This window comes from Peromyscus maniculatus, chromosome X (assembly GCF_049852395.1).
Source record: "Peromyscus maniculatus bairdii isolate BWxNUB_F1_BW_parent chromosome X, HU_Pman_BW_mat_3.1, whole genome shotgun sequence".
Taxonomy (NCBI): Eukaryota; Metazoa; Chordata; class Mammalia; order Rodentia; family Cricetidae; genus Peromyscus; species Peromyscus maniculatus.
In genome coordinates this window covers 133245883-133262024 of record NC_134875.1, presented here as the reverse complement: position 1 = coordinate 133262024, position 16142 = coordinate 133245883, and the positions used below count along the sequence as shown (strand labels likewise).

Here is a 16142-nt window from a genome sequence, read left to right as displayed (position 1 = left end):
AATGTGAGTAATTAAAAGCAGCTTCTAAACTCTATTGAAAGTAGGGTCTGTGTCTAATGCATTCCCACAATACTTACAAAAGTACCCTGTAGGAAACTGAATGAAATTCTACATTTTCCTGGGCAGAAATTGGTTGAATAATGATAATGATGGTATGGCAGAACATGTTACCTTAGAATTTCCAAGCCAGAATATCAAATATACCCCAATGTATATGTGCAGACTTCAAGATGACCCTACACTGTAGCTATCTTTTGTACATTATTATGTTATAAAATGCACTGGTTACTTCTTTTTGTCAACGTCACACAATCTAGGGGCATCTGAAAAGAGAAAACTCCAATTGAGAATTGTCTCGATAAAACTGGCCTGTAGACAAGTCTGTGGGGCATTTTCTTGAATAAGGATTGATGTGGAGCATCAATAAGGATGATGGGGAGCAGTTCCACCCCTGGACAGGTAGTCCTGAGTTGTATAAGAAAGAGGTTGAGCAAGGCACAAGGAGCAAGCTAATAAGTAAGTTTTCTCCATGGCCTCTGCTTCAGTTCCTGCATTGATTTCCCTTCATGATGAATTATAAGATGAAGTAAACCCTCTCCACTCAAAGTTGCTTTGGACATGTGGTTTTTTACAGCAATAGAAACCAAATTAAAATATCTTAAAATCTCATTGTTATTGTGTTATACTTTCATAATTCCTGGGGTTTGTGTTTATTAAAAATCACTTGTATATTTTACCTTTAGCCGAAAGTCCACATAACATCAATATATTCCAACAATGCATGGTTTGAGTCTGTACTAATATGCTCTGTATTTGTATATGAAATTTGCACTTATCTCTTTTCCTACAATCTATTTCTTAACTCAAAAATTTCACTCACTATCAAGTAGGGCTGCTTTGATTAACTGTGGCAGTATAGTAAACTAATGGAAACCTTCCAGGCTTTAAACAAAAATCTGGGATTACTTTCTCTCATAATTCTGCGTGTTAAATGAGCTCATCAAGGTAGTTCTCACTCAAGGTGTCATAGAGTTGCAGCCAGATGGTTGACTTCAGCTGATATCACCTGAAGCTTTGACTGGATTGGATGTTTAAGTTAGCTTGCTTCCATATCCCATACTTGATGCTGATATATGCTGGCTGATATAGCTAGGCCTGCAAACTAGATCACTTAGGTGTCTCTTCAACATGTGAGCTGAAACTCTCACAGCGTGGGCTCTAAGAGGGAGTATTCTATGAATAGCCATCCCAAGAAAGGAAATAGAAGCTGTCAACCTTTAGACGCGGGCCCAGAAACAAGTACTTTGCCACCTCTGCCATGTTCCAATAACTAAAGTAATACAACAGCTACTCAGTCTCAGAGAAGACAAATGGCCCACCTCCTGTTGATCATAGTATCAAAAAAGTAGAGACTATTTTAATCAACTATAATATCCATTAGAATTTTTATTTATGACATTATATAAACTAAAATTACTGAATTTTTTGTTTTTGGTAGATTTGGGGATCAAATTCAAAGTGCCATGTATGCTGGGAAAAAAGATCTACTACTAGGTACTACCCTCAGCCCTACTGAAAATTTTAGAACAGTAAGAAAAGTCTTTGCCACATACTTTATTTAAAATAATAAAGTTAGTATTAAATGGTCTATTTTACCTTATCATATCATTTTTGTTTCTGGTATGGTTAAATAAAATACTTGCTACTCTTACGACAGAAATAAAAGTCAGGCAAATATCTCTTCTGTGTGTGTGTGTGTGTGTACATGTGCACGTGTGTGTGCGTATGTCTGTGTGTCTGTTGTCGGTCTGTTGTGGGTCTGTGTGGGTCTGCGGGTCTGTGGATGAGTGTTAAGATTTCAAGAGTCTCTAGCTTTACTATGTGAGGGTTTAGCTTCTGAGCTTTTCACATCTGCTCTCTGAGAAGCACAGTTCTCTGCTCTTGACTCAGTGCACAGGAGTCAGCTCTCTCTCTCTCTCTCTAGGAAAATTTTTTAATCATCTATTCATTTTATATCCCAACAGCAGCACCCCCATCCTCCCCTCCCAGTTCTTCCCCCCACTCCTCCACTCTCAGTCTCCAGTCCCTTCTTCTTCTGTCTCCATCAGGAAAGGGCAAGTCTCCTATGAGTATCAATAATAAACATGGCATATCAAGTTGCAGCAAGACTAAGCACCTCCCCATGTATTAAGGCTGGACAAGGTGACCCAGTATGGAGGACTTGGTTCCCAAAAGCCAGTAAAAGAGTCAGAGACAGTCTGTTTCCACTGTTAGAAGTCCCATAAGAGGGCCACGCTACATAACTGTAACATATGTGTAGAGTGCCTAGATCAGTCCCATGCAGGCTCCCTGGTTGTTGGTTCAGTCTCTGTGAGCTCCTATGAGCCCAGGTTAGTTGATTCTGTGGATTTTCTTATGATGTCCTTGACCCCTCTGGTTCCTACAGTCCTTTTTCCCCCTCCTCCACAGAATTCCTGAACTCCAACTAATGTTAGGCTATGTGTCTCTGCATCTGCCTCCATCAGTTTCTGGGTGATGCCTCTCTGATGACAGTTGGGACAGGCACCAATCTGGTCACAGGAGGTGGCCAGTTCAGGCTACTTATTCGCTATTGCTAGGAATCTAACATGGGGTCCTCCCCATAGAGGAGTGAGGTCTTTTAGGGAAATAATATCTGAGGAAATATAAATTTCCTATATTCCAAATATAAGAGAAAACATGAAATATTTGCCTTTCTGAATATGCTGTATTTCATTTAAGAAGATGATATCCAGTATTCTAACTTTCTTTTTACTTATCTCCCCTTGGCTAGGTGGAGTTGGCTCCTGATATAGGCCTTCAATACAAAGGAGAGCTAACGGTTGTTTTACGCTACATTCCTCCAGAGGAAAACCCTATATTCCCAGTAGGACAACCTCAAGGTAGGGTTAAAATCAATAGATATGATCAGCGACATTCTCTTTCTATTGTGTAAGTAGATGTTAGTGTTTGGTTGGCCTGTGTTACTTTTCCAGTACAATAATATAATAGGATTGGGGTCTTTTGGGAGTTGAGAAGTACATGTTATAATGTATGCAGAGAAGAAAAGTACAGGACAAAAATCCATACTTAGAAACCAACCCTGATGGGAGATTATTTCCTGTCAGTCCAAGAGATACAGAATCTCCCCAATGTGGAAGGAATGTGTTGTATGAGGGGGTTTTTAGGAAGCTGCTCTAGGGACTCATTCACAGCTACTTGGGAAGTCTAGAGAAGAAATATCTGGCAGAAAACATAGAAAACAAATGGAAAATTCAGATAAAATCAATTTGAAATTTCTCTTTTCTTCCTCCTTTCATTATCTTCTTAGGCAGCTTCCTTTATTTTCCCATTCATGGCAATACCATACGGTCATCCCTGAAAACATACATACAAGTAACATTATTCAGACTGAGCAGGTTATAGTTAGGAATATATATGTATGTACATATATGCATGTAATAACAGCCAATGAAAAAAGAGACCATGAATTTGAAAGAGAGCAAGGAGGGAAACATGGGAGAGTTTGGAGGAAGATTATTATAATTACATAATTATAATTATATTATAATCTCAGAAAAAAGGAAAATAATTTTAAAAAGCAAAAGAGTTGTGAGGATTAAATAGGTTCATAAATGTAAGTTATGTCAAAGAGTATTAAATAAAGGTCCAGTCATAAGTGATTATTGCTCATGTTGAACCTTTTACATCAGAATAAATATTGAAGTTGAAAAAGTTTTCTCCCAACCACAAAATGTAACTGAATCTAGGCTGTACCCTCTAGAACTGACCCTGTCTGAAGTTGACAATTTATAAAAAGGGAGTTATTGAATATACCCTTTGGAAGTCAGTTTAAAATATCCAAGCTATAGAAATGTCTCTCCTGGAGCTCTGGTGCTTGGGTCTGGCTTTCACCATAGCTCTTTCTCGGTAAGAACAGGATGGTGCCAGGCGGTGGTGGTGCACGCCTTTAATCCCAGCACTCGGGAGGCAGAGCCAGGTGGATCTCTTGTGAGTTCAAGGCCAGCCTGGTCTACAAAGTGAGTTCCAGGACAGCCACCAAAACTACACAGAGAAACCCAGTCTCGAAAAACAAAACAAAACAAAACAAAACAACAGGGTGGTGGTCCAGGCAGGATCCATTTTATTCCTTTAGAAGCTTTACATCTTTCCTTTCCAGAAGCTTTGTACATGCGTGCGTGCGTGCGTGCGTGCGTGCGTGCGTGCGTGCGTGCGTGTGTGTGTGTGTGTGTGTGTGTGTGATATAATATATACAAAGAGGCATGATTACCAGAAAAGGAAGTAACTGTAGATGTTCTCTGTAAAATGTGAAGTGGAATCACTGATCCCTTCTACCTCCTCTCTGCTGGTTCGTTCAGGAAAGAAGACCTTTAAAAGGGGAAAGAAGAAGGAGTCACCTGTCATCTCTGGCGGAATACTTGAAGTGTTCATCAAAGACGCGAAGAATCTGACAGCAGTGAAATCGGGAGGCACTTCTGACAGCTTTGTGAAAGGGTAATTTTGTTCTAGCTCATCATAGATGACACTTACTGGATATTGAAAGGAGCTGTGATCCACTAGACAATGGGAGTTGTGAGAGGCGCACGTTCTGCATATTGCATATACTTTGGAAAAGCTACCCTTAAGTGCTTGCTCTTACATCTAAAGCAATCTGAGTATGGAGCGGACTTGCTGTTCTAGTTTTCACTGTGTCGCCAGCAGATTTCTGGAGGGCCACTGTGAGGATCACTCTCATCCTGAAGGCTGGAAGATTTTCCCAGGAGGTTCATTTCTCAAAAGAGAAGCATGATTTTCTATGTATAATTTACTTATATTTTTTTCTTTGTTTTCATTTGGTACAGCAACCAAACTATTAAATACTTGCTGGTTTGCTCTCTTGGGGAAAATTGCAAAATGCAGAGAAATCTCAGCATCTTTTCTGGAGAGTGTTGGAGGCAGGCTCCAGGACTACCTGATACACATCTGCTGCCATATGGAGCAAATGGCAGTTTTTGAAGGACTATTGCCCTTTAAATGGATGTTCTTGCTCATTCTAGGCAATCCAAATAGCAAGTCTCTCTCATTTCTGACTATTGTAGACTTTTCTCATGAAATTAGAAGAACCTGGGCTAAAAGGATATTTTTTCATTAATTCAAGCAAACACTCACATGTATATGTATCAAGGATTAGATGCTGCTCTTTGAAAAATAGATATAACTGACCGCACAGAGCACCATTAAACATAGGAAGGAAAGCAAGTTTCCATGATGCCAAGCCATAGCGTGAGTCTTCAAGGCACAGATGTTGCCTCTTTGAAAAATGATCCAGGCCTGATGGTAGTGCCTGAAATCCTACTACTGGGGAGACTGAGTCCGGAAGATCACAAGTTTGTGTCCCTCCTGGGCTACATGTAGCAAGTGCCAGGCTAGCAGGGGGCAGAGAGTGAGATCTTGCTTTTTTCTTTTCATGTATAATCTTTTTAAAATTGTATTTTATTTACCTTTTTTCGTTTATTTTACATACCAAACACAGTTTCCCTGCCCTCCTCTCGTCCCATTCCCTCCCCACCCCAACCCCCACCTTCCATCTACCCCCCTCTCCATCTACTCCTCCATCTCCATTCAGAAAGGAGCAGGCCTCCCGTGGGTGTATTTTCCCACAAGGAAATGAATCATATTTTTATTCTCGTGCATTTTAAGTTTGGTAAACCATCTAATAAAGAGAGTAAGATGACTAGGGTTTCCACATTGCTGAATTGTGTTAGTTAGCATAAAAGAAAAACTTTGTCTGAATCATGCTGCTGTAGTTAACCCAAGAGCCCCAGCATCCAGTTTAGGACTCTGCTCCTTACTGTCTTGTATGGTCAGAATATTATTCCTGTCCTATGGCCCTATTATTGACCTTCCAGGGATGACTTAATATTGTCTGGAACAGTTTTTACATTTTCTTGTTGAGAATTTATGAGGCACAAATAATAAAGAATAGTGCTTCATTCTTTCTTTAAAAAAACCAGTAAATTCTCTTATGGATTCTTAACTATTAAGCCAATTTAAAAATTATGCAAGGAGTCAGAGAAATGGTTCAGTAGTAAAGAGCACTGGCTGCTCTTGCAGAGGACCCAAGTTCAGTTCCCAACACCCACATGGCAGCTCACAACCATCTGTAACTCCAGTCTCAGGAGATCTGATACCCCCTTCTGGTCTCCATAGACACTGCTTGCACATAGTACATAGACATACATGCAGGGAAGACAGTCATACACATAAAAATAAATAAGTACATAAATAAATAAATAAATACCCTTAAAAATGAACTGAGGTATCTTTTCAAAGAGCCAGCGAGCAAGCAAGAACAGACATATTGGTAATGTTATGAAATATGTAAATTACATAATTACATATGCTCTGCTTATGAAATATGTAAATTACATAATTACATATGCTCTGCTTAAGAAAGTCAGGGCCCACAAGATGGCTCAGCAAGTAAAGGAGAATGGGCTTGCCACCAAACCTAATGAACCAGTTTTGATGACTGGAACCCGCCTGGTAAAAAAAAAAAAAATTGGTAACTGACTCTTGCAGGTTATCCTTTGGCCTCCACATCTGTGCCATGGCATGCCCCCACACATACATACATACAATAAAAAATAAATATTACAAAAAATTAAAAAAGACACTTTCTCTTACATGTAAACAATGACTGAAGGTAATTTATCTAGGGTAGATGTGGAAACGTCCTGATTATCAGGGATGAAGGTGGTTTTCTATATCATTATGGCATCTTCTCCATGGACCAAGATACCTAGCTATACAGAGTTCGACTATCCTAGGCAAGTCTAAGCTCATAGGATGCCTCCTATAACTTTTTCATAGATCTACCTGTATTCTATTGACCAGAACCTAGTCCTGTGGCTATATGAGTTGCAAGACAGCTTTATGGTCTTAATTCTGGGAAAGCATATGCCCAAATGTAGAACCAGTGTTTTTTAATGATGGAAATATAAGAATTGAGACAAAAGAAAATGTAATATGCTAATAATAAAAACCAGGAATTTTAAAAGTATAGAATGGAGATTGAGAGATAATAGCATTCTCTAGTTAATTTATTAATTTTTCCCTGTTTGGTGGTCGTGCTGGGATCAAACCCAGGCCCTTGCTAGGTAAGCACTCTGTCATTGTCCTACTTACTAGTACTGACCAATACAGTAAATAAAATACCACATGACCCAATTATCTTCTTGATCCCTAGGCCATTTACTTATATTTTTCATAATTGTTTCATGTACTTATTCCATGTACACACTCATTTTCTTCCCTAAACCATGTTTCCTGAAGGCACAAAGGTGTTCCGGACTTACAATTTGAACACAATAGAGATGACCTAGGGCACAGGTACTCTCCCAGAGAAGGGCTTCCAGGAAACATCAGTGAAAGAGTATAGACCATGAAGCAAAAGACAGAGGGAAGCAGATTAAAAAGATATGTTAATGGGAAGGTTATCACTGTAGGGGTCAGTTCCACTGGGAAAACAACAAGAACTCCACATAACATTCCTCAGGAGTATCCCGTGAAGACCTGTGGAACTCACCAACCTTTTCTAAAACCCACTGATTGAGAATTACCCTTCAGGCGTTCAGTCTTCAGTGACTTCTAGGTTCTCTGAGCATAAGGGAGAAAACTCGCACAGAACCAGATAACCTGGGACACACAGGATTTGAGGTGAGAAGCTGAAAACATGCCAGGAATTATCTACCCTGCCTTCAAATCAGCCTACAGATGACCCAGGAAGATACAAAGTGAAACACTCAATAGTGGCTACCACCACAGGTCTTTTCTTTCCCAGATGGAGAACCAAATATTTGGAAGGGTTTGGAAAAACAAAATTATATTAAAAAAATGGAAAGAGGTCATTTTACTATTGCGGCACTAGTCATCCCTCCAAATAAGATATTAGTGAAGCTTAGAAGAATCAGGGAGAGAACACCAAGTATGCATATTGCATTCACGCACAGTTACACAGAATTGTAGGAAATCCAAATGACAACTCAAAGATAGCATTTTTTAACTTTCCCACTAATGTGATTGTGTTTCCTTCTACAGCTACCTGCTTCCTGATGATAACAAAGCCACCAAGCACAAAACTGCGGTTGTAAAAAAGAGTGTTAATCCTCAGTGGAATCACACATTCATATTCAGTGGCCTGTATCCTCAGGATATAAAGAATGTTTGCCTAGAACTCACCATCTGGGACAAGGAGGCCTTTTCCAGCAACATCTTTCTAGGAGGTGTCCGGTTAAATTCTGGAAGTGGTAAGGAATTGGGCGAGCTGGAGCTGGCCTATGCCTGGCCATGGGCAAGAGCATGACTGGTACAGGTGTGATGTGTTGTAGACTTTCATGTAGTTTGAGCTCTGACTAACTCCTGAAGTAACATAGATGCCTCATTCTTTTAGATGGAGATCTGATCATGGTTAAGATGTAAGTGTTAATGTGGTAGCTTACATTGCTTAAAGTTGAGCAGGTGTTATAGTTATACTTGATCCTTTCATAGAAAAATCTTCAATACATTCATGCAAGTCAATTTCAAGTACTTTGTTGGGTCTTCAGGTTTTGTGCAGGTGAAAATCAAGACAACACAGACTTGTGATAGGAGAAGAAGGCCTCATAAGGTTGCCTTTACTTCATCTTCTTTTAGAACTTCAACTCAATAATGATCATGTTGAAAGGAAACCACATTTTCTCTACAGACAACATTGTTCATACAAGCAATGTGTCTTACTTTGCTTTCTATTGCTATAATAAAGACAATGACAAGGAGCAACTTGGGGAGCAAAGGGTTTATTTCAGCTTGTTATTTACAGTCCGTCATGAAGGTGAATCAGGGCAGGAAGTCAAGGCAGGAACATAGAGGCAGAACTGAAGCAGAACTACAAAGGAATACTGCTTACTTGCTTGCTCAGCATGTTTTTTATATAACCCAGGACCACCTGCCCAGGGGTGGCACTGCCCCCAAGCCGAGCTGTTTCCTCCCACACCAATCATCAGTCAAGAGACTTCCCCATAGACTTGTCCTCAGGCCAATCAGATGGATGCATTTTCTCAATGACCTGAGTGTGTCATGTTGATAGAAAACTAAACACAGAATGAAAATATATAACTCAGGTCATAAAATATAACAATGTGTGAACCAGGTGGGGAGACATATTACAGTTGTCAAATGCTTTATCACTAAAAGTGCACATGCAGTCACCCCAGATCTCTTTATCCCATTATCTTAGATCAGCCATATGCCATGCCAACATTTTGGTTGAGAAAGACCCCATCTATATGAAGCTTTTTTTATAGATTAAAGAGAGCAGGGGATATGTCAATAAATTTGAAACTTCCAGGGTCAGAGAAGCAGCTATGTTAGAAATAGAGATTCTCATATCTGAGGACAGCCTGTGAACTTACACTAACTTGGTTTAGATGAATTGGTTCTCTGCCAGGCTATCAAAGTAGGAAGAAAATGAGACATCAGGGGCCATTCTGATTTCTCTGCACAACCTAAGTGGAAGGAAGTCATACAGGCTTCAATAAACTGACTCATTTGAACACTTCTCACTAGCTATGGGAACTGAGGAGAGGCCAACAAGAGGATTTCTACTTGAAAGCTCCCCTCAGGGACTCTTACTTGCCTTCTAGAAGGTTGACCCTCTGTATGAAATGTTGTACCCCCTTTTCCCTTCTCCAGGTTTCAGCCATGGGAAGAGTGTAGACTGGATGGACTCTCGTGGGGAAGAACAACGCCTTTGGCAAAAGATGGTTGACAACCCTGGAACATCTGTAGAGGGAGTTCTCATGCTGCGTTCCAGCATGGCGAAATGTAGGCTCTGAGGGGACCAATTCTGCAAGAACTACACATCTCTAGTCGCCTGCTGTTTTCTCTTGGCAAAGGACTGGGACCTTGAATTCTGTTTCCCTGTCATTTCTCATCTAAGGGTATTAGGACATGAGAGGAGCTATGTCAGTTTTGTGAACATTTAGGATCTTGCTGATTGTCTAAAAACCATATCCTTCTATATGTTCACCTACTCAGGCTTCCTTGAGTAGGCGATAGGAAGTGTACCACACCATCCTGCCAACAAGCAAAACTGTGCAGTGGCTCATAGGCTTTATATCAACAGAAATGACACAAGCTTATTGGAAAATATTGTTGAGATTAGGGGTCCTCAATCCTTTCCCAACCAAGTTACTTCAGTTTGAGAAGAGAAGGGAACACCAAGAAGGTAGATTGCTTGAAGAATAACATAGAGAGATACTGGCCACTTTGCTTATCCTGGGACTGTCTATGATTTAAAGAAGGCATGCTGGGAATGGTATGGGAGATGGGGTAGAATCCATTTGTAGTGGCAAACATCAGGTTGGAGGTGTTAATGTTTTATGATGTCTTGGTTGGGTTCTGGTAACTGCAGAATTCGTCCTCTAATTCAGCCTCCTTTTGAAAGTGAAGAGTGCTAAATGATTACACATGATTACACATGCACACACACATGCACACACACATGCACGCATGTACGCACTAAAACAGACACAAACTAGAATGTGTGTAGAGAAATTGGAATATAAGGTCATCTTGCTGATAAACTAGCAATTATTGAACTATGTTACAAAAATTATTTTGTCTAATATTACAAGCCATTATGTAAAAAGAAATAAGAAATAAGGGACAATCAATTTATATCTTCACAATTTGTTCACTAGGGAGACTAGCTAAGTGAAAAGGGAGCTACTCCAGTGTGTGTCTCTCGTGCTGCTAAGAGTCAGGAACTCCATGTTCTCTCTTTCATTTTCTCTTCACTCAAGTTCTTATCTGCTTATGCTATTATAATGGCAAGTAACAAACCACATCAAAAGTCAATGACTTAAAATGAAGACCAATTTTTTCATGTCTATGAAGGTTGGCTAGGAAAGCTCTGCTTCCTCCTTATAGGCCTGAGGATCTAAATCAGATGCTTATTTCTCATCCTCATTAAACCAAAGGAATAGCATGAGTGTGGTGATGGCAGAGGTGTACTTGGATAAGTCACACTGCTCAATCACGTAAATGTGTATACCTCATTTGTCAAAAGGAAGCCATATTGCTAAGCCCAAAAATCAATAAAAAAAGGAAATACGCCTTGCTCACGGTGATGCCAGTGACAAGAGTGAGTGTTCAAGAAATAATGGTGAAACAGAGGCCAGTGATTGAATCCATTATAAGTCCTGTCATTTTGGTGCCTAAGCGACCAAATGTAGAAGCAAAGTCATTTAAATCCGGAAGGGTTGCCAAGCTTGGTTGTTTATTTTATGGGTTCCAACCCTGCCATTGAGAGAACTGAAATAACTTGTCCAAGGTCATGCAGAGGCTGTGACTGAATCTGGACTCAGCTCCTAGGCAACTTTGACATGACTCTATGTTATCAAGGTGGATAGATGATTACATGTCAGAAAAAAAAAATCATAGTCTGATTATTTAAACATAAACATACATGGTCTATGCCAGAGGTGGTAGGTTATACTTGTAATCCCAGCACTTTGGAAGTGGAGGGAGGAGGATCAGAAATTGAAGGTGAGCCTTGGATACATAGAGAATTTTAAGCAGTCCTGGGCTATGTAGCCAGACCCTATCTCAATGGCACCCCATGCACCAAAAACATGCATACTCCAGATGTTATGGAATCAGATTCAGTTCCTTATAGCTGATTTCTTCATTTTGATACATGCAAACCCTTTACAATCTAAAAAATGAATGTTAGTAGTAGGAGAACTAAAACCATGTTCAGATTCATTCTACTTAGTTGCAACATGTTTTTAGATACGTTTTGAAATTTGAAAACTCATTTAAGAATGTATCTAATATTCTTCCATAGTAAGGGAATACACAAGCCATTTCCAGCTTTATTCAAAAATAGGTCATCTATAGAAAACTCATTCTATCATAGCTCAGTAAATACGATACTTCTTAAGGATTCACACACCATTATGCAGAAAAGAAAACTATATACTTGGTACTATTTCTCACATTGGAAAAAATAAATCATCTTCAAACATGATTGGATTCAGTGACATTTTAGGGGAATGTGAGAAGGTGGTGATGGTGAAGCCAGTCTCTGGAGTAGACACAACAAAATAGGTTTAGTCACTAAGAAAATGTGGTTAAATAATTCTTAAATTTACAAGTTAAACACAAGAAGGGCATGAATCTTTGTGTTCAGATCAAATTCAAAGCAGTTCTCTGTACAATGGTTTCATGAAATCCAGCTTCTTACTGGGTATTTCTTTAACACAAACCCCAGATACACTAAATAGATCAGAAACCACAGGAAATATGGGTAAGCCATCTGTGTTTCATGCTTCTCCCGCAATCTTCTCTTTTTAACAGCAAACACTTTGGAATTCAAAATTATATATATATATATATATATATATATGTATATCTTACTCAGCCATCCACTTTCATGTATCCTCCCTACAGAAGTAGATATGTATATGAGAAATGAGTACCTATAGGGGCTTGGGTTTCTGAAAGAGATCAGAACAATACAAATCCCACCAACAGAAGTCTGAAAATCACACACTCCGGATTTTTTCTGATTCTAGTTATGAGTTGCTTCTCCTCTTGTGCCTCTGATAGTTCTCAGCATTAACTGTTACCATTTGGACTCTTTGGTGCTCTCTTTCTCCTCACTTCTAACCTACTTTCATGGTAACATATACTTATGATGTAAAATTTCCATATCCAATGCAGACCTTTCTTCTCAGCCCTAGACAAGATCCATCAAACCACTTTAGTTATTCCTGTCACAGCCAAGTAAACAGAGCTAAGAAAGCATAGGGAAAAACACGTAGGTCACAAATACCTGTTTCTTAGGGTGCCTTGCAAGCCCTAGGCGACCAAATGACCCACTAAGACTTTAAGACAAAATTTACTTAGCAGTTGCCACTGATCACCAATCCAAGCTTGCCAGCTCCCCAAAGACATTACCAGTCATATGAACTTGCTTCCAAAACAATCTGTGTTATTTCTTCTCTCTTCAATAAAAGTATAATCTTTTCCTTTATTCTCTCAATATATTAGATACTGCCCAGTATGTGTGTGTGTGTGTGTGTGTATGTGTGTGTGTGTAGTACAATTCTATCTTTCCATTAACTCTCAAATAAAACTCCCTTCTTTAAGATTGATTTCTATAACTGTATTATATGATGACAACCTAGATCTAACCACCAGTATGACATCTCAGGATAGCTTCTTTGAAAATATATTCAAACTAAATACTCTGCTATCATTCTTGTTCTCATCTTCTTGCTCTAGCCTGTCCCATCTCAGTATTTAGGGGCACCCATCCTCTAACCCGTGACAGTAGCCAGGCATCGTGGAATGATTTTTATTTCTTGCTTCTCCTTTGCCCAGAATCAGTCAGGGAATCATGTTGAGTCTACTTCTTAACTTTCCTCATCCCTGTGATAGCACTGAAGTCTGAACTAATGTCACTGCTTTCCATGATTCCTTCAGTAGTCTCCCAGCTTTAATCCTTTTGAATTGTTTATTATTATTTATTGTGTGTATTTATGATGTGTGTGCTGCATACACATGTGGAGTCCTCTCTTTACCTCTTCACATAGATTCTGGGGACTGAACCTGGGTAATTAGTGTCATGGTGCAAGTATGTTACAGCTGCGATGTCTCTCTGGCTGTAAATAACTGTTCTTTACAGTTATTCCAGTCTCCACACTAGAAACAGAATGATTCATCTCAAAAATATATTTTAAATGCCCAACTATACAGAAAAGTCAAAAGAACTGTCTAGTGACCACTCTTGATCTAATGACCTAAATTTACCATCTAGCATTAGCACATGACTGTACTTGTCTGTGATTGTACAGATGATATCTGTCCATCCCCAGAGTGATCTATGCAACTTCCCATGGGCTTTCAATTGGCCAGAAAATCAAGTTTAAATTACTGTAGATGGTCCAGCATAAGAAAGCCGCTGCCGTTTCTCTAGCATATCCCAAGCTGTGTCTCCCTTTCTGCTTCCTCCCTTTCTCTTTAACCACCTTGTGTGCTTTCTTGTTCGCATTAACCCTGTCCCCATAAGTCATCCAGGTCTTCAATGCTATGAATGCTACTTCCTCAGGAAAGCCTTCTAGATCCTGTGCTGAACTAGGTCACAGAAGCCTGCCTTCATTTCCCGTTCACTGCACCAATCACAATTACATTCAATTATTCGTGTAATGAAACTTTTGGTGCCCAAGTGTGCTGTCTCGCCACTATGTAAGGTTCATAAGGGCAGAGGTATCACAGCTGTATCCCTAGTGCTTGACTGAGAATAAGTAATCAAAACTATATGTGAAATAAGTCAAAAGAATACAAAAATAACATCACAGAGCGTTACATCAGTAAGCATTTTTAAAAGCCACCATTTCAAAGTGAGAGGGGAAGGAGGAGATAGAGCAAGGGTGGATATGGATTTGCATGTCTTAACTAGGGATTTGGGTCATTGACAGGATGAAATGGGGACTACTGAGTCATGAGCTGAAGACTGACGAAGTATCACATGTTTCAACAGTATCCCTCTGACTGCTGTATCCAGTACATGTTGATTAGACATCAACTTGCAACACTCAGGCTATTTTCAACTACAAGTAACAAAATAACAAACTAAAGGTTACGTCATCCCTAAGCCTATAAGGAGGGCTTAGTCTAGTTTGCACAGCTGTGGTTTGCAGGCTAGCTATCCCCTGGATTAAGACTAGTGATTCTTCATCACTGTATAGCCACAACGCTGATGATTATTAAGGTATCTGAATGAAAACTGAAGAAGGGAGAGAATGTTGGCAAACTGAAAGCAATTGACAGAGAGATATTACTTAAGTTGGACAATAGTGTCAATGCTTTCTAGGAAATTTGTGGACACTACAGATAAAATTTAAGTTTTCATATATGTTATTCTTTATTGTTAGTCAATGCATTCAATAAATTATTTCATGCACATTAAAAAAAATCACTATCTCCAACTCCCAACTAAAAATAGGAGAAAACTGGAGCCCACACAGATAAAAAAAAATTCTGAAGGTGCTTGCAAATTGGTCTTTTAAAAATACTCTTTCTAGGTTAGTAATAATGTATTATTTCAAAACAACTAAAGGACAAGTTTTAATGTTCTCAGGACAAATGATAAATATTTAATGTGATAGATATGCCAAACAGATTGATTTGATAATTAATATATATATATGAAGACACCATACCATATCCTTCTAAATGTACATAATGTTTGTTAATTGAAACAGAAATCAACCTTCTGAAATACTATAGTAATAGCCCTAGACAGGTGATAAGCTTTTCAGGAGAATAGAAGACAACCTTGCCTGGAATATTTCACTCCTTATTTGGAGTAATGTAATGACAATTACACACTTAAGTAGGTAACGAATGAATAGCACTCACCTGATTCACAGTAATGGGAGTCATGCAATCATCTGATATTCCAAAGTTTATATTTGGCTGGAAAGAAGAAAGCCATGGAAGAAATAATGACAAGCCCTACTTGTAGGAATAAAGTTGTTAGAAATATCAAGTCCAAGAATCCTCTGAAACTGAAGCATTTTAAGTTGTGATCAGTGTTGTTTTTTTCCATACAATATGTCTCACATTGATCTGAACACTGTCACTAGAAATTAACAGGACCTTTCCTTCAATAATACTGCCATTTATGACCTTTGAACTAAGAAAAGAAACAACATGTACAAATATATACTGGAAAATCAGGAATGTTGTGACATATTAAGAATTAGGAAAGATTATCTGAAGCATTATTCCACTGCAAAAAGAGTTACAATTTGAGAAATGCTGTATTTAAAAGATAAACTCTGCCTCCTAAACATCCCATAACCTTCCCAAATAGCACCACCAACTGAGTACCAAGTGTTCAAAATCATAAGCCTGTGGGGTCATGTCAGGTTCAAAACATAGCACAATGCAACCAGGATGCAGTGAAAAAACCTTAACCCTGTTCTCAAAGGACCTAAGTTCAAATCTTGACTACTTACCAATCATCAGAATTCAGTTAATTATCCAAAATAGCCCTTGGTCTGTTTGAC

The 16142-nt window shown here is 39.0% G+C and overlaps 1 protein-coding gene across 4 annotated transcripts in view; it reads left to right on the top strand.

The window, feature by feature from the left end:
- Sytl5 (synaptotagmin like 5) overlaps positions 1-12083 on the top strand; it is a 119569-nt gene extending 107486 nt beyond the window's left edge. For 3 of the 4 annotated variants that reach the window (XM_076562825.1, XM_042268986.2, XM_042268985.2), the window contains 4 exons: positions 2813-2921; positions 4398-4533; positions 8119-8327; positions 9751-12083. In XM_076562825.1, coding sequence (XP_076418940.1) covers positions 2813-2921; positions 4398-4533; positions 8119-8327; positions 9751-9893 — 597 coding nt within the window. In that variant the 3' untranslated portion in view covers positions 9894-12083. The remainder of the gene's footprint in view (positions 1-2812; positions 2922-4397; positions 4534-8118; positions 8328-9750) is intronic. The other variant, XM_076562826.1, reaches the window with a different exon arrangement.
- Positions 12084-16142: the final 4059 nt, after the last annotated feature.